Genomic DNA, 23283 nt, shown 5'->3' with positions numbered 1-23283 from the left:
TCTGCGTCTCTCTGTATATCTCCCTATCTCTCTTCGCTTTCTGTTTCTATGTCTCTCCAAGTATGCATGTCTCTTTATCTCTTTGTGTCTCTCTTTCTCTCTGTGTGTACCTCTCTTTCTTCTGTCTCTGTCTTTGTCTCTCTCTCTCCCCCAGAAAATCCTTTTTGTGAAAATGACTTCAACTAATGCAGATCAGCAATGTCAACAATGTCACAACATAAGTCACAGAAATTATAAGAGAAAGTTAGTGGCTCAGTGTATAGAAGGCTGAGCTTGCAATAAAAAAAAAAAACTGAATTCAAATGCAGTCTTGGACTTTTCTTAGCTGTATGACTCTAGGCAAGTCATTTAACCTTTATGTTTTTCAGTTTCCTCTACCGTCGAATGAAAAAAATAATATGACCTACCTTATAGAATTTTTGTAAGGATCAAATGAGATTTTTTTTTCATTTTTATTAAAGCTTTTTATATTCAAAACATGCATAGACAATTTTCAACATTCACCCCTGCAAAACTCTATGTTGCAAAATTTTCCCTTCCTTCTCCCCATCCCTCCCCTAGACAACAAGTAATATGTTAAAACATGCAATTCTTATATATATATTTCCACAATTATCATAGTACACAAGAAAAAATGAGATAAAACTTGTAAAAGCATTGAGCACATATAGTAAACATGTAGTAGATGCTACTTAAATGCTTCTTTCCTTCCTTTCCATTACATAGCTTTGGAGATTTTCATGGGGAAACATAAAATTCAGAGACCTGTGTGTGGTCCATAGCCAGTATTTTTCAGAGGCAGGATTTGAACCCAGGTTATCCCATTGTGTCCATTATCCCCTGGACCACACTGTCTCTATAATATAATCTACATTCTTAACAACAAGGCTAAAGTAACTGAGTCCATAGCTGATGAACACTTTTCTAAAACTTGATTGTCATGGCCAGTACAATGACCCAAACAGCACTTTGCTCATTACATCAGCTCAGTGTTAGAAACACTACAGTGAGAATGTGGTATGGAAGTTGGCACTATTTAGTACTCAAGACAGACTTCCCTGAGGGGATCGAGTGAGTTCTGTACACTGTGGTCATTTATTGAGACCAACAATGGCACATTGTGTCCCATTAGGTCAAGAAATACAAGCCCCAGCAAAGAAATGAGAACATATTCTTCTGTAACCTGAGGAATATGAAATCTCCATCCCACTCCAGTTATTATTCCACTTTTGGGTCAGAGCTCCCAATAGTCTTAAGGGAATTTTATGCTTACATTTCAAACTCATCATCATTTCCCCATTGTCATCAAATAAAACAATTAAATTTAACCATCAAACAGTCACAAAAATGATGGGTTTAGCATTAAGAGGGATGTCTGAATCATAACTGCTATTTTACTACCTCAAGTATCTCTCTACTCCAATCCATTCTCCATTCAGCCACTAAGGTAGTTTTCCTAAAACAGATATGATTTTTCACCTCTCCAGCCCCTATATACAACATGCCAGTAAACTCAGTGGCTTCCTCTTGCCTTTGGGATCAAATACAAAATGCAGATTGGCATCCAAAGCCCTTCATAATCTAGCCATCTCCCACTTTTCTGATCTTGGGGCACTTTACAATAGAACTCCAATCATAAAGAAGAGATCCAGAGAGTCAAGTTTAATTAACTTACTACTAGGGGTTGGGATTCCAGTAGTCATCTCTTTGCTTTCAAGAGGGACTGGTATTCCATAATTGGAGTGGTGTTGGTGTTGGTGTTGGTGCTGATGCTGGTGTTGGTGTTGGTGCTGGTGGGGATGGTGGTGATGGTGGTGATGTCTTCCTGGTACTTTGGTGGTAAATGGGGTTCCCCCATTTTCTTCAATGTTGAATAGCAGCAGATTAGAATTGTTGAGCACTGGTGAGGGCAAAGGATAACTACAGGAAATAGAAAAAAGTTAGAACTTAGACAAACAAAACCCCTCACCATTCTGGTCACTGTTTTTTCCCCAACTGAGTAACTGCTTTTTCTCAAGTGAAGAGGGGCTGTAGGAAAGAAGTGATTTTTTTTTAAGATAATGTATCATTATTTTAGTTATGATAGTGTCTCCCAATCATTCTAATTATAAAGGTGTGTGTGTGTATATATATATATATATATACATATATATATATATACACACACACATATATTCAGTGATTAAGGCTAAATAGCAATTGACTCTTTATGTCATCTCTTTCATCTAATCAAAATCTCTTTTCAGCTAGTCAAAAAATATCAATCAATAAATCTAGGAGGAGAAGACCAAACTGAGATCTGTTAAAGACCTTAGCTTTAAAAGACCGAAGTCTCCCATTTTATCCAGGACAGTCATCCTGATCTACATGTAGTTGGCCACTGAGCTCAGATGGCTCTGGATGGGAAAGTGAGCCAGGTTACCTTGCACAACCTCCCTCACTTCAATCCAATTCCTTTGCATCTCATGCTATCACCTCTATGAAGTCATGGTCCTTTTTGAGAAGGAAGGACAAACAACAACAATAATAACAACCACCATTTCTGTGAGATACACATACACACACTATCTATATACACACACAAATGTATATGCACACAACATACATATGTACACAGGCATTAATTGTCGTATATTTATATATACATGCATGTATGTTATTTTCATATATGGATATACACTGATTTTCATATGTGTATATATGTATGTATTGTTATATATATGTACATACACATGTAAATCTCTATCTATCTACACATTCATGGATCCCAACATGAGAGTAGTTGTATCACTTGATTAAGGAAATATATGATGACAAAAGGCTACTATAAATTCAAAAATGCTTTGAAATGAATTAATATTTTATTAATCACAAAAATGAGAAGGCATGGGGTGTAGTGGATGGAGAGACAGCTTGGAATCAGGAAGACCCATTTTCAGTTTCAGTCTTTGACAAACTGGCTAAGTAACCCTTGGCATTTAACCTCTCAGCTCCCCAGACAACTCTCTAAATTAGAGATGACAAAGCATTTAGTCCTGAGGCCCCAAAACTCCCAAGTACAGACAGAAAGAGAACAAAAAGTAGTTGGGAAATACAACAAAATATCACAACACATAGATAATGTTAATATATAGTTTTCTAAGTTGATATGCACCAATAGAGATTTTTGTGTACAGTTGAGTGTCTTCTTCCTATCTCCATTTTTATTTGGGTTTGTTGCACTGCTCTACACTAACAAAATCACAATACTGCTTTTTTGTTTGTTTGTTTTAGTTTTTCAGTTGCTTCACTTTGACTCTTTGTGGCCCCATTTGGGATTTTCTTGGCAAAGCTACTGGAGTGATTTCCCATTTCCTTATTCATTTCATTTGCAGATGAGGAAACTGAGGCAAATAGGTGAAGGGACTTGCCAAGGGTTATAAAGCTATTAAGTGTTTGTGGAGATTTGAGTTCAGGTCTTCCTGACTCTAGAGACACTCCCTTCCATTTAGCACTCAGTATCTCTGCCAGAAACCCCCAGGGGGGTCATAAAGAATCAGAGAGGAGTGATATGACTGAACAATAAGAAGTACCTACTCCAGGCACTGAGGTAAATACGGACAATACAGAGAAAAGTGAGAGACAGTCCTTGTTTCCAAGCGGCTCCCACAGGACCAGAAATCAGAAAGACAGTCCTTGTTTCCAAGCGGCTCCCACAGGACCAGAAATCAGAAGATAAGAATTCTGGTTCCTATTGCCATTGTACGGTCCTCGTTCTTCCCTCCCAGAGTTAAAAGTATCCTTCTTCATGAGCCACTGGGCTAAGGTTTCTCCCTGTTCCAATGGCTACGCTTTTCTGTTGCTAAGAGAGAAGCGAGGACCTGAGGAAGTTAGCCTGGCTTCTAGCTAAAGCAATTCCCCATTCAGAGCCAGTACGTGTGGATGTTTTTGTATCCATGTGTATATGATTACAGTGAAGAATGCAACTGTGTTTCTAGATGAAACAGTCCATTCTTGTAAAACTAATCCCTAAGCAATGAGCAATAACTTTGAGTGGAGATAGTAATCAAATATTTGCTTCCTACATGGCAGGACAAAACCATAACTATGCATCTATTCATCTGGGGCAAAAACAGTGGGGGTCCCTGGGGTGGGAGGGGAGAGCAGCAACATGCTGATAGCTCAGCGGAGTCATTTTAGGAGATGGGTGGCTTGATCCTAGACCCAATGGAATGGAGGGAAGATGGGTAAAAGTTATGGGACCATGGAGCTGACTGGTGCAATGAGTGGTTGCTTTTTTTTAATTGAAGTTTTTATTTTGAAAACATGTGAAAGGATAATTGCCCCTTGAAAAACCGTGTGTTCCAATTTCTTCCCCCTTCCCTCCACCTCTTCCCCTAGATGGCATGTTATCTAATATATGTTAAACATGATAAAATATATGTTAAATCCAATATAGGCATACATATTTATTATTATATATTATTGCACAAGAAAAATCAGATCAAAAAGTAAAAAAAAAAAATGAAAAAGAAAATAAAATTCGAGCAAACCACAACAAAAAGAATGAGAATGTTATATTGTGATCCACACTTAGTTCCCAGAGTCCTCTCTCTGGGTAATAGATGGCTCTCATCATCACAAAATCATTGGAACTGACCTGAATCATGTCATTGTTGGAAAGAGTCACGTCCATAAGAATTGATGATCGTATAGTCTTGTTGCTGTGTACACTGATCTCCTGATTCTGCTCATTTCACTCAGCATCAATTCATGTAAATCTCTCCAGGTCTCTTTAAAATCATCCTCCTGATAGTTTCTTACAGAACAATAATATTCCATAACATTCATATACCACAATTTATTCATCCATTCCCCAATTGATGGGCATCCACCCAGTTTCCAGTTTCTTGCCACTACAAAAAGGGCTGCCACAAACATTTTTGCATATGTGGGTCCCTTTCCCTCCTTAATGTAAATCCAGATCTTCTTGACTTCAAGTCCAGTTTCCTATTCACTACTTCAATCAATTAATAAACATTTATTAAGCATCTATTATGTGCTAGGCACTGGTCCTAAGCCCTGTGAATACAAAAAGAGGCAAAAGACTTTCAAGAAACTCGCAACTTAATGTTGCCCCTGTTAGCTTTTGCTGTTTTGCTTTGCTTTTAAAGATTTTTCCTTTGTCGCTTGCAGAATTTATTGTTTATCACTGGAACAGTTAAATTTAATCACCGGGTGACTTTAAGTTTGTAGTTTTGGAGTTTTTTCAGGAGATGATCTATGGTATGGATTCTTTCAATTGGTACTTTTTTCCTGTTTACAGAATTCCCAGGTAGTTTTCTTGTATTATTTCTTGCATTATGGTTTTCAAAATTTTCAATTTGTGTTCTGGGAAATCTATAATTCTTAAGTTGTCTCCACATACCCTGTTTTCAAGATCAATAGTTTTGTACAGAGACCATGTTTTCTTTTAACATTGCTGCTTTTTGCTTTGCTTCTTCGATTGTCTTTCACTTCTGTGTATTTTCTTTCCCAATCAATTGTCCTCTTCTTTGTTTCTTTAATGAGATTTGCTACTACAGATTCAAGTTCCTTTCTTCTACCAATTATTTCTGCCATATAGACCATAAATTCTGTTCTCAATTTTTATTTCTCTTTTAAAGCACTCTTGAATAGCACATTATAGTTCTATGTTCTCCTCAAAATCCACAAAGATGTCTGCTTCATCAGATGCCGAATTATTTTCCTTTGTTTTGTGGTATTTTTCCATGAATGTCTATACTTGCTTACTAAATCTAGAAGATGCATTTCCTTCTGCCTTTAATGTCTTCTTCATTAACTTACTTGCTTATTTTCAAGGTCTTTGCTTTTTCGTCTTCCTGAGATCTTTGGTAATTTTCATCTTCCCATCCATCCCTTATTTCTCTTATTGCTTATTTTCTGACTCCTCTTCTGATAGGGCTTTCCCTAGAGATTGGATCTCAAAGAATTTCAACCTCCACCCACATTGGGAAATCAGCCTAATTTTCTGCCACAAGTGACTTCAGAGGACAAAACTAGCCTCATCTGAATGCAAGACTCTGTCCCTCAGATTTATTGGAATGCCATATAATACTCCATATATGGTGTCCTGTCTTGTTCCTTCTGTTCCTTAGGTGTCTGGTTCAGCAGTACAAGGTGCTGCCACACCAATGCAGCATATCCTGCCTATCACATCCTACAAACATTTCTACCACTTGAAGTTTGGATTTTTGTGGAATTGGGAGTAGTGGGGTATCAGGGTATAGTGCTGAGCTCTCTTACAAGCCCAGATATGTATCCCTATTCCTCAACTCTCCTCCAGAGTTCTGTTGCACCACAGAATACTGCTGGGGTACTTTGTGAACTTGACAAATTTCTGTAGTTGAGAGCTTGTAATTCCCTGGCACTGGAAAGGGGGAAAGGGAGTCAGGGTGTGGGCTTACATTTTGTTCCAAGTCTTTGGATCAATCTTTAGCTTTGATACTGGTAATATGAGGGTAGGTTGGGGAGGTGGTGCTGATTGAGCATGAACTGGGCATTAGTTCATGTTATTTTACCTTCTTTTGGGTTCCTCAGAGTCTGTATCATGCAAACAGTTGAAATTGTTTTATCTTTTGTACATTACTTATATTTGTAGAGGTTTGAGAGATTGTGAAGATCAAAGAAAATGTCTAGTCCTCCATCTTGTTGGTCACATAATCTGGAAGTACTAGTTTTTGCTTCTTATTCTGCAGTCTTTCTTTCCCTCCCTCCTTCCTTCCTTCCTTCCTTCCTTCCTTCCTTCCTTCCTTCCTTCCTTCCTTCCTTCCTTCCTTCCTCCCTCCCTCCCTTCCTTCCTTCCTCCCTCCCTTTCTTCCTCCCTTCCTTCCTTCCTTCCTTCCTTCCTTCCTTCCTTCCTTCCTTCCTTCCTTCCTCCCTCCCTCCCTCCCTCCCTTTCTTCCTCTCTTTCTTCCTTCCTTCCTTCCTTCCTTCCTTCCTTCCTTCCTTCCTTCCTTCCTTCTTTCCTTCCTTCCTTCCTTCCTTTCTGCTTTTCTTTCTCTCTGTGTCTCTCTCCTCTCTCCTAGAATTTCTCCTAGAATTGATTTTCTTAATCCTACAGGCATAAAGTCTGAATGATACCCCTTCATTACTCATAGTCCCTCATAATAGATACTATTGGTATCTATACTATTAGTATAGATAGTAGATACTACTTAGAACAAAAACTGATACTATTTTCTCCTCATTACATTTCCACTTTCATAAAATCTATTGTCTTAAAGTTAGGCTTTAAGAAGGAAGCAGTTGAATGCTACCCTTCACTACCCATAGTCCCTCATAATAGTGTCTATCTAGAACTTTCTCCTCATATCTCCACTTTCATAAAGTCTTCTATTATCTCAAAGTTAGACTTTAAGAAGAAAGCAGTTTGAATTAATTTATATTAAGCTGTACTACTTAAAGTAAGCTGAACTACTTAAAATCCCTTTAATTATGGCAGGTATATTGGCATTTTAAAATACTTGCTAAAATACTTATTAAATTCAAATGAATCTCTAATTAGTGAAATATTAGCAAGTATAAAAAAAAAGTGAGATGTTGCCTGATCCTAGCATATAGACTAAGCAGGAGAACACGTACTCAAGTCTTGCCTTTGACATATAAATAGACTGCAGGGCCATAAACTATTTACTTAAATTCTCAATGCTCTCGAATCTATATTGCTGAAGTTTCCTTTCTGGCAGTTCTACACACAGATGAAATCACAGGTCTAAATTCCCCCTAAAGTAAAGAATTTTAGAGGTCAGCTCTTTTAGAGCAGGGCTTCTTTTTCCACTTGCAACACGTTTTTGCCTGAGAAATTTTACATGACCCTAGATACATAGGTATATAAAACAGCTATGCAAATCAAACATTTATGATAATAAATTATAATTTTGTGACTCCTACATTCAATTACAAAACTCCATATGGGTTCAAAACCACAATTTAAGAAGCTGAGCTTCAGGGCAGAGACTTTTTATATCCCCAGCACTTAGTATAATGCCTGGTACATAGTCAACACTTTGATTCAAAGTCCTTTGATTGTTTGAATGAGGGCTAGCTTGGAAGAGAAATGGAAGTAGTTCCTGGCACTTCATGCTTAATAAATGCTTGTTTATAATATAGAGAATTCTTAGTGACAACTCATATCCTATCATAGGCCCCAAGCCTTAGGCTTCTCGGGGAAGTAGAGACCCACAGAGTGATAGCTAGGTAGGGTTTCTCCCAGAGCACTGAAATTCAGGGAATCTGACAGTATTTTCATCCTTTTAGCGATCAGAAACACATGATGACTGTGCTCAGGAATAAGCAGTTAAATGAAAAGCAAGAGCCAAAGTCCTCTTCCACCTGGCCCCTTCCATCCCTGCTGTGAGCTTCCCCAATCCCTTCCCTATCACTGCTTGCCCAGAAGTGCTAATTATAGAGGGCCTGTTCTAAAGGGAATCTGCTCTTTCACACATTCTGAAATTCAGAGAATTAGAAACTAAAAGGCTCTGTGCATCTAAGAACTAGCTACAGAACTGAATACTTGCTTCATGTGTGTAATCTTTTGTGGATAAGTCATATCCCCTACTGGCTTGGGATGAAGCTATTGTATTGACACTGATTCTGAGCCTTGAATTCAACATCTCCATGGCTTGTTCAATCAGTTCAGTAGTGTCTAATTAATTCTTTGTGATCCTATTTGGGGTTTTCTTGGTGAACATACTGGAGTAGTTTACCATTTCTTTTTCCAACTCAATTTACAGAGGAGGAAACTGAGGTAAACAATGTTAGGTAACTTACTGAGGGACACACAGCTGGTATCTGAAACTGGATTTGGACTGAGATCCTCCTGACCCCAGGTTCTGTGCTCTACCCATTATACCACCTTTCCCTTCCACCTTTCTAGGCAAATGGTTATACTAGTAATTTACTGATCCAGATAGACATCTGTTTGCCTCCTCCTATTACCTGCAGTCTTAGCTTCTCTTCATTGAATAGCCACAAAAAGCCTTCTGTTCAAATGATTTGCCCATTGAAACAAGCTATTAAGTGGCAGGATTTGAATCCAGCTTTTCCTGACTCCAAGGCCAGGACTCTATCAAATAATAATGATAATATTTATAAATCATCTACTATGTGCCAAGTACTGTTAAGTGCTTATTATAAACTTACAATAACCCTTAGGTAGGTTATTATTATCTCCATTTTATAGAAGAGGAAACTGGGTCAAATAGAGTTTAAATCATTTGTCCAGAGTCACACATGTAGTGCAAATATCTGAAGTCAAATTTGAATACAAGTCTTCCGGACTCCAAGTGTGCCATTCTACCTGCTGTGCCACCTAGGTTACTCTATACATCAACTTCTTAAACTGTGCATCTCGATCACATATGGGGTCTTATAATTAAATATGGGGGGGTCACAAAATTATGACATAAGTAAATGTTTGATTTGTACACCTATTATTTATTTATTTTTTAATTGAAGCTTTTTATTTTCAAAACATATGCAAGGATAATTTTGCACCATTGACCCTTGCAAAAACCTTGTATTCCAGTTTCCCTCTTCCTTCTCCCCACCCCTCCTCTAGATGGCAAGTAATCCAATATACGTTAAACATGGTAAAAATATATGTAAATCTAATATAGATATAATATTTGTATATCTATTTTATATACCTATATATCCAGTGTCACGTAAAAATTTCTTGGGCAAAAAGTGGTCATGAGTGCAAAAAGGTTAAGAAGTCCTGATCTACACCATATAGACACACCAGCACAATAAGGGATACTCTGGGGAGGGAGGGGGATGGGGTAAGGAATGGACCAAAGGGAAGAATGTACTTTTATCCTGCAGGTGCAGGTGGGCTGCTAATCACTTCTCCAATAGTTTGTCACACTCCTCTGTTGATTACAATACTCTGTTGATTCTGCACTGCCCACTGTGATCACCATGGAGAAGCAACTCCCCATTCCCCAGGTTTCAAGTAACCTGGGTGGAAGAAACATGCTCCCATTGATGTCAAAGCTCTGGTTTCCTTCTAATAGTTACTATTCTGGGAATCACAATTTGGTCCCTTCCTGTGGTAGACAAATTATTGGATCTCACAGTAACACCCCATTATCCTTATGCTTCTGTGAGAGAAAATGTAAATATAGAGGCAATGTAGAAAGAGTACCTAACGGAAGAATACAGAAAAATGATTTAGTCTATTCAGCCAGTTATAGTTATTGATAGTGTTAGTAGGAATTTTACAGGGAATCACCCACCAATCAATAAAAAAGGCAAATATATAGGGGTTTATTATGAAGACTGAAAAATTTGAGAAATCTTTTATCACTTGTCTGAAAGTTAAAAAATTTAGATGCAAGTACATTTTTATGAGTAAACTCTTATGAGTAAATATACTACATATTTACTACTTATGTAACTGAGGGTCAGTCACTTATTTTCTTAGCCTTAGCTATTGTTATTAATATGCCTCACAAATGTGAGTTGTTATTATTTGAGGTTAGGAGGCTCCCTAAGGGGAAAAATTAGCTAATGACATTCTCTTATCTCTTAACTGCCTAGGGAGCATAGTATAAGGCAAAGATGCCTACATTAAGTCAAAAGACCTGGCTTCAACCTGCATCTGCTTTTTATTGAACCTTTTTAGTGATCATGTAGTAGAAAGAATACTGACTTTGGGGCCAGAGCAGTTGGGTTCAGATCCCATCCCTATTATATTTGTTACCTGTGTGACTTTCTCTAATCCTTGAGTTCGTTATGTGCAAAATGGGGAGATATTTGCACAGCCTACCTCATATGACTCTAGTGAGGAAAAGTCCTTTGTAAATTGCAAAGAGATTTAGAAAGGAAGCTTTTGCTATCATTGAGCTATTTTTCTTTTTTGCCATTTAGGAAAAAGAATGGCTGGCTGTGTCATCTTTGACACTTCTCTGAACCTCTTTCTTTATCTGTAAAATGGAGATAATAAGGCTTTCAATTCAACAGAAATTTAAGCACCTACTATGAGCAAAGTATTGTGTTATGGGTTGGAGAAACAGAGATGAAGAATGAAACATTCCCTAACCTCTCATGACTTACCATTCTAATTGTACTATCTGACACTATAAACCCCGAGGCGCTGCAATAATATGAAATATTTGCTAGTTCAAACATGGAAGACCAGATTGTTCTGGCTTGTAACATTCAGCTCCAGATAGGATTTTTGCTTTTCCATTGGTCATATGCATGCAACATTGGGAATGCTTTTAAAATAGAAAAGTAGTGAAACAGTGATAGCTTCTTCTAGGGACATTGGAATGAAGCTGATTTTCAGGGCCTCTTCCTATGAAAGCAATGCTTAGAAGCACTATTGTTTCTTGAACCCTTTGTCCTGTAGTCTCTTCACTACCTGTAAATAAACACACCCTTTAAGATGTATTGGAAACATTGGAAAAATGCCCAGTGTCCAAGGGATGGTAGGCACTCTTTTGAAGTATGGGGTAACGAAAGGAACACTAAGTAACCCTGATAAATTTGACTGTACTGTGTTAGAATAAGAATAAAACTTATTCATGCATACAGAAAAGCTTGGAAACTAAGATGCAACAAATGATAGCAAGACAGAAAGTTCACTTAGATTTTTACAGAATGAATCATAGATTCAGATAACAGCAGAACTGGAAGAGACCTCAGAGATCAATCAACTTATTTAATCCCTACACAAATAACAAAGCTTGAGACAACATCCCCAACATGCAACCTTCCAGTAGTCAGCTAAAGATTTCCCACAGTGGGCAGCCCTTCACACTTTTTAGGAGCTTTAATTAATGTAAATCTCTGAGTCTATTGAAACAAAACTTCTTTCTCAGAAATTGTGGATATAATTGACTAATGAAAGTTTGAGATATGGAAAACACCAAAAAATGATACACCATGCTACTGTGTATGGGGATGTTACAGATATCAGAAGATTAGAATTAGGATCCCTTTCTTTTTTTTTCCTTCTTTCTTTTTTCTCCATCCTTTTCTTTTTTATTCCTTCCCTTCTTTCTTCTCTCCTTCTTTTTCTTCTTTCCTTCTTCCTCCCTCCATAGCTCCCTCCTTTCCTTCCTTTCCCTTCCCTCCTTCCTTCTTTCCTTGCAATTAGGGATGGTGATTTAGCTAAGTGTCAAGTGTCTGAGACGGAATCTGAATTCAGGTCCTCCTGACTGCAAAACCAGTGCTTTATCCACTGCACTACTTAGCTGTCCCTTAGGATTATTTCAAACAGCTAGTACAGTGGATAGAATGCTAGACTTGGAGTCAAAAGACTTGAATTTAATGTACCTCATATACTTCCTAACCGTGTGACTCTGGGCAAGTCACTTATAGTTATTTGCCTCAGTTTCCATAACTATAAAATGAAAATAATAATAGGAATAGTCAATATTGATTTATTAAACAGCCATTATATGCCCAGCATTGTTCTAAACACTGAGGATACAAATAAAAGTAGACACTTAAATGCTTATTCTCTTCTTCTCCCTTTACTCACTGTTTATGGAGATGGCATAGATATCAAAAGATTAGAATTAAGATATCCTAAACAGGTTTTAACACAACATGAGGCAAATTCTTATAGAATAATCTTATTAATATATGTGATTATGTTCATAAAGGATTCTGTATTGGACATAAATTGGGAACAAGGTGAATAAGATGTTACCAATTAATAGCAACAAGAAAAGACATTCAAGAGATTGGCAAGTATGATAAAAAACACATTCTAGTTATAGGAATGTTTAAATGTGTAGAAAATTTGCCAATCTTATGGAAACAGAATTGAACAAGAATAGCTTTTTGGGAACCCAATTGCATCTTTGCAGACTTTTAGCAGTTTTGGTTTTGAAACCAGGAGAAAAATGACAATTGATTTTAGATTGTCTTCTTAGGGCTTAGAATGATGTAGCATGCGGGGGTGAAAAAAACTGTTTAACCACCAGGTGAGGTAGTGCTGCTAGCTACTAACATGATTGGGAAGCATTAAGCTGAGCAAGTTCCATGCTTACCTGGCACTTATGGTGCTTCCCTTTTAAGTAGACAAAGTCACACAGTATAGGAAAGTACCAGTCTCTCTATGGTTCCAGAGACCCCCAACTCCACTAGATCATAGATAGAAAGCTAAAAGGTGCCACAAAATTCATTTAGTTCTACCCATCATTTTACAGATAAGGAAACTGAAGCCCAGAGGCCATGACTTTTCCAAGGTTACATAGGTAATTTTTTTTTTTTCTAATTAGGGGTAGGATTTAAACTCCAGAACTACTATTCTATCAAGGTTGGCTATGCAAATTCATTTCTCTAAGGTGGATTTACCCAATCAGAATTAGCTCTGAGTATTCAACCTATTGGGCCTGGGGACTACAACCCAGGTCTTGCCTGTGATACCAACTTTTTATCTATCACATGTATTCATTGATTGCTATTAAATTACTAAGAAGAAAAGTTGGGCACCCATGATACAGATAAATCATATATTCCATTTGTCTTTGGCCACTGTTCCATTTATCTCAAATGGCTCCACCCTCCAAATCTTCAAAGTTGCCCAGTCTCTATTGATAGGAAAAGGTCATTCAGAATCGGGGTCACTCTGAATACCCAGCATCAAGAAGATATTTCTAAATACCTCATAGAGTAGGAAAGTTGTGAACCAGAAGCATGAGCCTGGGAACCTTCACCACCATGTCCCAGAAATGCATCCTTAAAAACTCTTTGTTTTCTCACAAAAGTTAGTTGTGATATATGAAAGCATCTTTATTGCATCTTTTTTGATGTTACTTCACTAGATTGATGAGCATTATAGATGGGTAAAAAAATTGATTCACTATCTAGTGAGTGGTCCCAAACAGAGGAACAAACAAGTAAGGATGTAGGAGACCAATGTCAAAGGAGCACCTTCAAAATGGTGGTGCCGTATTGTGAAGGCAACCCTGATGTCCAGAAGTTCCTTCTCCCATACCACATGATGCTCTATTATGATGAGTCTTTTGGATAAGTACAAGGGAAGCACGAATGAAGGCTCAAACTAAAGCTGCCTCATGACAGCTTTGGAAATATCAGTCTTTACAGTGGACTGCTGTGAATCTGAAAGAATGTAAGTCAAGATGAACTAAGGCTTTGAGTTTGATGAATGCAAAGGATCAATGTCATTAACCCAGAGAAAGGAGGCTGAGAAGTTGAGGATATATGTGAAACTTTTAGCAATATCTTGAAATAGTCTATAAAGCATTGGTCCAGGAGTAAAAAACACATGAGTTCCAATCCACCTCAAACACTAGTTCTATGATTAAGGGAAAGTTACTAAACCTGTATGGCTCAATTTCCTCACTTGTAAAATAAGGATAATAATTAACAACTATTTCCCAGGGCTGTTGTGAGTACTAAATTGATAATAACTGCAAAATGTTTAACACAGTGCCTGGCACATAGTAGGTACTAAACAAAAGTGATGCATTATTTATTATTATTGTCATTATTATTATTTTGTAAATCTGAGTTTTTAGAGGCTACAGAAACATAAAACATTAGTGATAGAAGGATCTTAACAAGTTTATTTAGTCACATACCCTAATTACATAGTGATATCAAATTCAAATAGAAATAGGGTCACTAAACCATACCTCAGTGTTTCTAACAGCTACAATTAGCCTAGAAAATCTGACATCACCATTATCTGTTTTATTGTATTTTTATTTATATTATTAAATATTTCTCAATTACATTTTAATCTGTTAGGGCTGCTTTGGGGAGTATTGTGGTTTGTGTGTGGTCTGTGGGCATGTTGGATGCCTCTGGTATAGTGGATAGAGAGCTGTACTTGACATCAAAAGAATTTGAATTTAAATGTCTCTGTAGATGCTTCCTAGCAGTGTGATCATGTGCAATCATTTCATCTCTTTGCCTCAGTTTTCCCATTAATAGAATGGTAATAGCACATACTTCACAGGGTTGTTATGAGGATAAAATAAGATACCCCTAAGGGGCTTTGCAAACCTTAAATACTATGTATTAGCCATAATTCCCATTATTAATGATGGGACTGAGCCTAAAATTTAGTTTTCCCGATTCTACATTCAGGAATCCTTTTGCCATTATTTTTGTTTTGACATTTTTTATATCACCTTGATTTCTACTTATATGCCTGCTTATTCCTTCATTGTCTTATGAGTTATTATTTGGTAAGACAGAACAAAAAAGAGGGGGAAAAGTCTTTAAGCAAACATCAGTGGTATCTGGCATTATATATAGTTTTCTGTACCCGTAGTTCCACACCTCCACTCATAAAAGAGTCACCTTTTCTTAACTTTTAGATAGCTCCAAGATTTTAATTATAATTACTCTCTCTGCTCTATTATGCTGTCTCCCAGGTCTCTTCAGCTGATTAGGATGTTTTTTTCCCCAAGGGATCCATGAGAATGCCTCACTTTGCAATTATGTACCTCAGAAACTCTATTTTCCCTTATCAGAATTGTAATGGTCCAGTCTCACAAAAAGTTGATATTAAAAATAATACTAAAGTAGGGACAGGATAAGATGGTCCTGACATGGGTGTAGATTGGTATACCTGCTTACAAGTTAAATTGTCATTATTGGCAGTGAGGAGCTGTAGGAATAGAATATTGACCTTAGAGTCAATATTTAAACCCAAATTTAAATCGTGCCTCAGACACCTATTACATTCAAGACTCTGGGACTAATTTTTTGACATCTCTGTGAGATTGGGACTCCATTCACTACAACACTGAGCTGTGTCAATATAAATGCTAGCTGTTATCATCTGAGAACAATTCACTAGAACATGGAAGGGCCATGACAAGGCATCACTTATATAATGTACTCATAATGGCTATATCTCAGAATACAGAGTTTTAGTTCCTGATGCTCATTAAATCCTTTGATCTTTGTGGACTGAATCTGGCAAAGGTATAAGCAGGGACTGGGCCATCCTGACTTCTGTGTCCCATGACCCCTGACAGAGATATATCATAAAGAAAAAGGAAGGACTCAGAATATAAGAACTTAGCTATGGTTGTAGTAATGGCACAATCTTTTATGGTAACCTTAAGAAAGGAATAGGAAAGTGACCCATATTGACTTGAATTCTGATGTTTTGAGATAATGAGAGCATCTATTTTGTATTTACATGGTTTTCTCTTAGTATGAGAGAAAAATAAAGTTATTAAGTAGTATGAGATATGGGTAGAAAATGACAAGTCTGCTGTACCATCAAGATACAGCCTAATTGACTAAATGAGTGCATCCTGAATTTGACCTGGGATTGAAGAATGGATGAATGAGAAAGCTGGGGGGAGGGGAGGAGGAGATGAGATGTCTCAAATTTTGCAAGGGTTTTGAAGTGACAAGGCCCTTCTTAATTGAGGCTACTGGTAGCTTAGAACAGGGAAGGTCTTAACCTATATAACTGAAGATTTTATTAGAAATCTTGAGTACCTGTCAGAAAATAGATAGATTTCCTTTTTTGTTTATTTCTAATTACCTCATCCTTTTAAGCGGTTTCTGAAGATGCATATTCTTTTCTCTTGTAAATAAAACCTAGAAAATGCACTCTTTTGGTCTGTAGGGTATAGAGAAAAGTAGAAGGAAAAGAGAAATGATGATTAAAAAAGAACATTCAGAAATGGTAGCAGTGATAGAAATAGGCAGTCATTAGGGTTCTATTTGGACATTTCTCTAAATCCAAGGAGCCCAGCTGGCTGAAACTCAGTGCCTAGAGTTGAAGTTCAATGATCAGAGAAGTTCTGAAGTTACTAAAAGCTTTGGGCCTGGAAAGTACAAATTCCTTGGAATGGTTCCAAATAAAAGTGCTCCTGCCCCAGGAAGCTGATTTTTATTCACTGAAGCACAAGGCTTCAGGTTAGAGATGGAACAAATTTAGAGATTACCTGGTCCAATTAGTTGTACAGAGGAAGAAACAATCTATCCAGAGAGGTTTTTAAGCTTTAAGTTACAGTTTCACTTGGCTCTAGCTGGTGCTCATTCTCTTCCATTTCATATCTCCTCCATCTTCAGTTGCTCTTACCAGGAAAATTAGTTCTGAAATCATCTTAAATGAATTCAGTTTAGAACTATCAGCCCAGAAGTTCTAGTTCTCTGCAAAAAGCAGGCTTTGAGTGATGGAGAAACTATAGCTCTTGTAAAGAGCTGCAACTTTCCTACCCCATTACTCAATTGTTCTGACTCTCAGATTGTGGGAAGAGAATCCATGAAAAAATTCACCAGATCAGGAATGGTATCCAACCCACATCTCTATGATGACAAAGGGTGAGGTTAATTATGAAGGAGCTACGGCTCTAGGCGTGATCTTTTACTTTAAAAACAGGACAAGGTTGCTAGCTCAGGGGACAGGTTCACTAGTCAGACAAGCACAGGAACTGGTGTGGGAGCAGATGAGCAAATCACTGTGGAATCTTGTTGGTTGAAATGTTTCAGTAGTACTTAGGCTATTAATTACACACAGAATGAACATATGCAAAATGTGTGGGAAAGACTCATATATTGTGTCCATGAAACAAGAAGTCACTTTTGTGGTAGTTTACAGTGGAAGTTTTCAGGTCCTTCTACCTTTAAATAAATTGACTCCAAGACTGAAAGGTGGAGTTGTAGGCTTATTTCATCTATTGTTGTTCAATCATATCTGCCTCTTCATGATCCTGTGGACCACATCATGACAATACTGGACACGGGGTTTTCTTGACAAAGATACAGAGACAGTTTTCCATTTCCTTCTCCAGTGGATTAAGGCAAACAGAAGTTAAGGGACTTGCTCAATTAGTGTCTGGAGGGTGCATTTGAACTCAAGTCTTCCTAACTCCAAGACCAGTACCTTGTCCACTAAATCATCTAGATGCCTCCCAGGAAAAGAGGAATTAAACGATTTACTCAGGATTACAGTAAAAAGCTCTGACATTGCATTTGAATTCAAATCTTCTTGACTCCAGGTCCAGGACTCTTATCCACCAACGCACCTATCTCCTAGATTATCTAGTCTAGAGTAAACCTTCTTAAACTTTAAGTTGCAACCCCATATGGGATCCTGTAACTGAAAATGAAGGCTGCAAAATTATAATTTATTATCAATAAATGTTTGATTTGTATGCCTATTTTATATACCTATATATGTCCAGGGTCATGTAATAAATTCTCAAGCAAAAAGGGGTTATGAGTGGAAAAAATTTAAGAAGCCTTGCTCTAGAGATATACAAAAAAGAAACAGTGAAAACTATTTATGTAGCCCATGGAATATGATCAACATTAGCTTACTTGCTTCAAATAATCACTACTTAAATTTGGGACAGTAGAAGATGGGAATCAGGATCCAAGGCCAAGTGTTATAAAACACAAGAGATGTAGCACTACATTAATTAGTTCAAATAGTGTCAAAGCAGCAGTTGTTGAATGACTGAGCAGATGGAACAGAAAGTTATCCTTGAGGGTCTTTGTAGTAGACCCTAGTAGTTATGTAATATGACATTTTTGGATAGAATAGGCACAAAAGCTCAATGGAAAACAGACTGCTTGTGACCTCATAATTAATATTTGGTTACTTCATTTCAAGCAAAATTTGTACTCATAGTATGGCATTATACAGAGATAAAATAGCTAGAAAGAACTGGGCTTATATCCCAAAGAAATTTTAAAAAAGGGAAAGGGACCTGTATGTGCACAAATGTTTGTGGCAGGTCTCTTTGTAGTGGCCAGAAACTGGAAACTGAGTGGATGCCCGTCAATTGGAGAATGGCTGAATAAATTGTGGGATATGAATATTATGGAGTATTATTGTTTGGTAAGAAATGACCAACAGGATGATTTCAGAAAGGCCTGGAGAGACTTACATGAACTGATGCTGAGTGAAATGAGCAGGACCAGGAGATCATTATATACTTCAACAACAATACTATATGATGATCAATTCTGATGAACGTGGCCATCTTCAACAATTAGATGAACCAAATCAGCTCCAATAGAGCAGTAATGAATTGAACCAGATATACCCAGTGAAAAAACTCTGGGAGATGACTAAGAACCATTACATAGAATTCCCAATCCCTATATTTTTGTTCACCTGCATTTTTGATTTCCTTCACAGGCTAATAGTACACTATTTCAAATTCCTATTCTTTTTGTACAGCAAAATAATTGTTAGGACATGAACGCTTATATTGTATTTAATTTATACTTTAACATACTTAACATGTATTGGGCAACCTGCCATCAGGGGGAGGGGATGGGGAGAAGAAGGGGGAAAATTGGAACAAAAGGTTTGGCAATTGTCAATGCTATAAAATTACCCATAAAAAGCTATAATAAAAAAAAATAAAATAAAAATAGCTAGAAAGATTTAGAAATCCTCTGCATAGACAAGAGGTCCCTTGATAGATGGAGCCTTGAGGGATATTCTGACAATGGTCAAGAAAAGAAGGATCTATTGCTGAGAGGAAATGATCACACAGGCAAGAAGAGAACCAGATGAAGACCAATGTCATAGAGGCCAAAAGTCAAAAGTATGTTCAGGAGATGAGGGGAATACACAGTGTCAGAAATTGCAGAAAAGTCAAGAAAGATGAGAACTAAGAAAAGATCACTGGATTTAATGATGAAAAAAATCAACTGGATAACCTTGGCGATATTAGCTTTAGTCAAAGGACAAAGTTGAAAGGGTTGAGAAGTGAGTGGAGATAGGGAAACAGATGGTAGGGAGATAGGCCCAGAGATGTAAAATATAATGTCACATGGAAGTCCAGGACATAACCCAATGCAGCCAAACAAGATTAAAATGTAATTGGTAAATATTTAACAAAAAGTACAACATATAAATGTTAATTAATACATAGTCTTCTAAGACAATAATGCAGTCTAGTTTCTATTAGCTTGAAACCACTGGTATAAGATAACTCTTTTTTAGGAGTCGGGGTGTGAAAAGAAAAGAGATATTAGTTTGATAGCTTTAATGAAAAGCAATGCCAAGTGAAGAATTTATTTTTATTTTTTAAAAAGATGAGTGACAGTTCTTTGGCAATCAAAAGAAAAATGAAGCTTGATTTATGAGAATGGCATGGCATGCCATGGCAACACTAATAGATAACTATTATTGCACTTTGAAATACCATTTCTGGTACCTTTTAGAAATGCTGGTAATTTTTCATTATTATAAGTAGTCCAGTGATGATAAGATTGAGGTTTCAATCTGTGGGGCATAAGTAGTATCCCTTAGGATACTATTATCTCCCAAAGGAGATAATTTTAATTAAAATCAGGCTTTTTCATTCCCAACAGAAAGGATCAAATTCAATCTATTGACTAGACTTTCCTTTGTGATAGTGAATTATAGAGGTTGCCTCTTCATCATCCCAAACCAGACAACAAATTCATCTTACACTTCTGTTTTGGGACTTTGCTTGTACCATATTCTCCACTCTCTTGTACCATACCATCTTCAAAGCCTCCCTTAAATTTCCCAAGGTTTGAATTCTCTCCTTCTACCTTTTGGAATCTCTAGCTCCATACAAGCCCCAGATCAAGTGCCCTATTGCAAGAAATCCTTCTTGGTTCCTCCAACTTGTTAGCACTTTACAAATTACTTTGTATTTATTTTGTATATATTTTGTATTTACTTATACGTATATATGTTGTTTATCCAGTAGAATGTAACTTCTTTGAGGGCAAGATTCATTTCCTTTGTAATCTCACAGTATCTAGAACATAGGTATGTTGTTTTTGTTGAATTGAAATGTTTATTGAATTGAAAATGTCTCTGGAATGTAATATACTAGAATGAGTACTGGCTTCAGTCAGAAAACTTAGGTTTGGGTCCTAGCTCTAACATTAACCATTTGTAAAGGTTGTGTAACCATTGTTGTATAACAATGTTTGTTACATTTTGTAATCCTGAGCAAGCTATTTTATCTTTGCCTCAGTTTCTTTAGAAAAATACTATTTTGCTTACCTGTGCCACAGGTTTGTTTTAAGGAAAAAGCATGGAAACCTTAAAAGCATTATGCAAATGGTATATTGTCATCGAAACGGGATACAAACTTCACTAATACTTCAATTGACTTAAATTTAGTTATAACAAGACAGTTGTTAGTTTTGGGGTAAATGCTTTCAAATACTGTTTTGATTTCCTGCCAACACCTTGACATGAAGCATTACTAGTCACCTTTTAGAGGGAGCAGGAACATCAAAGCTAGAAAGTCATTCATAGTCCTTTTGTCAGATGAGGACATCATTGTCTTCCCAGTTATCAACCTCTTACTTTTTTCATCTCCTCTCCCCTAATATCCTATCAGATGCCAAGTTCTTTGGATATGATCTCTCACAGAGATCCACCTCTTCTCTTTCCATTTAAGTCAGTCTCCACTCACCCCTCCTTCATATATTCATTACTTCTCACCTGGACCATTTTAAGCTTCCAATTTACTCTTCCTTCTGAAATCTATGGAGACATGGATGCTAAGATGATCCTAAGACAGAGTACCGATTACATCACTCCTTTTCAAAATCTCTCAGTTTATTGTCTATTCTTCTTAATATAAATTCCTGAGCCAAATACTTAGAACTCTTCAAAGTCCATCTCTATACACTGCTAACCTTTATGTTCTAGTCATATGGACCACAAGTTATTGGCTCATCTAATCTTGACGTTTACCAATATCTCGTATTCCTGCAGGTCATTCCCCATACCTAGGATATACTCTCTCCAGCACACTTACCTTTTATCTAAGGGTTAGTTCAGGGGCTGTTTCCTCTGCTAAGCCTTCCTTGTCCCCCCCATATCCCCATAGTGTATTCTTTTCAAATTTTCCTAAATCATTTTACCAACCACCCCCATCATAGCATATCTTGTATCATTATACTTATCTGTGTGTGTCATATCCTTTCCAGTAGATTGGAAGCTCCTTGAGGTCAGGTACTATTATTATTACATTTTTTATAACTTTTTTTCCCCCAGCACCTAGTAAAATACCTTGTACTTAATAGGTGCTTAATTTTAAATTTTGTTCGTTGAACGATGCTCTGGAGAGAGAAACAAGAAGTGTTGATGCTGTCTTCAATAGGCACGCAATCACCTGGTTCCCCTTCCAGAACATCCATGAGTTGATCACCATTTCACCCCAAGTGGAGACAAGCAGAGGACAGCTGGAGACTTCAAGAGACTTTGAGGTTTGGAGAAAGGGATAGGAGGGAGGTCGTGATAAAAGCATAAATCTTCTTCTTGTAGTAAGTGCAATGATTTGGTTGCTGGGATTGGGGAGGGGAGTAAAGCAAAGATCACCATTACCTTTTTGCTCTTCTTTATTCAGCTTTTGTGGTCAGTATAGATCACAACAGTAGTAGAAAGTATACGAAAGCAAATTTCTTACTCTGTCATGTAAGTTTTGACCAAGCTCCTTGACTGTCCCACCATCAGCAGTAGAAGAGAGTCCAAAAGTCAAATTTTTAAAATTATGTTAGGGTTCCTCTAGGTCACTGGCAGAGTCAAAGGAACTCAAATAGCCTGAAGTAATCCAAATACAATAGTGATACCTTAAATCATAGCACAGTAGTGAGAGAAAATCGTGAGAAGTCCGGTGGTTCAGAAGCTTGTTTTGCCCCAGCTATGCATATCTACCTGACTCCAAAAGCCCCTTTGTACGAGCCCCACAATTTATATTAACAACCTGAATCCCTTATCCCACTGATGGGTAATCTTGAGAGTATGTACCCTGTATTTATCAAGGAAGTCTTCTTGTCACTTATTTTTGCTATATTGTTTGATTGACTGCCTTTTGCTTTGACCTTATGTATCTTCTAGTTATCTTAGTAAAAGAAAACACAGTAATAAGAACTATTTATTTTGAGTATTAAGGCAGAATGTTTTTGATTGAGTGAGTGGGAGTGGGAAGTAAAGTGGGAGCTATGAGAAAACTCAAATTTAGAATTATCACTGTCATGAATTATTTTTTCTTGTTATTATAGATTCTTGTGGGGGACAAAGGCTCTTAAAATCTCTCTCAATACACTCTGCCACATATCATGTGAGGAGAACTTCTACCAGGTTATTCAAAATCTGCCTGTGTACCTGTCTGGCAAAACTGCTATTCAGTGATCCTAATTTCAGGGGTCTTAGTGACAAAGCAGTCTAAGTACTAGGTAATCCAAGTGAAATAGATAATCCTGATAGAATCCCTGTCGATGACAATGTGCTTTCTGTCTATAATTTAAAAAAAAAAACATTGTAAACTC

General features: G+C 37.1%; 1 protein-coding gene across 7 annotated transcripts in view; it reads right to left on the bottom strand.

Annotated features, from left to right (window-relative positions):
- Positions 1–23283, bottom strand: part of EPB41L4B (erythrocyte membrane protein band 4.1 like 4B) — a 237269-nt gene that overhangs the window by 65751 nt on the left and 148235 nt on the right. For all 7 annotated transcript variants that reach the window (XR_004234294.1, XM_031969236.1, XM_031969248.1 and 4 more), the window contains exon 16: positions 1676–1920. Coding sequence is in view for 6 of the 7 variants with exons in the window: in XM_031969236.1 (XP_031825096.1) it covers positions 1676–1920 (245 nt within the window). In the remaining variant the exon portion in view is untranslated. The remainder of the gene's footprint in view (positions 1–1675; positions 1921–23283) is intronic.

The sequence above is a fragment of the Sarcophilus harrisii genome, chromosome 1 (assembly GCF_902635505.1).
Source record: "Sarcophilus harrisii chromosome 1, mSarHar1.11, whole genome shotgun sequence".
NCBI classification, from domain to species: domain Eukaryota; kingdom Metazoa; phylum Chordata; class Mammalia; order Dasyuromorphia; family Dasyuridae; genus Sarcophilus; species Sarcophilus harrisii.
Note: the sequence above shows the minus strand (reverse complement) of the source record. Positions and strands in the feature narration are given on the sequence as shown.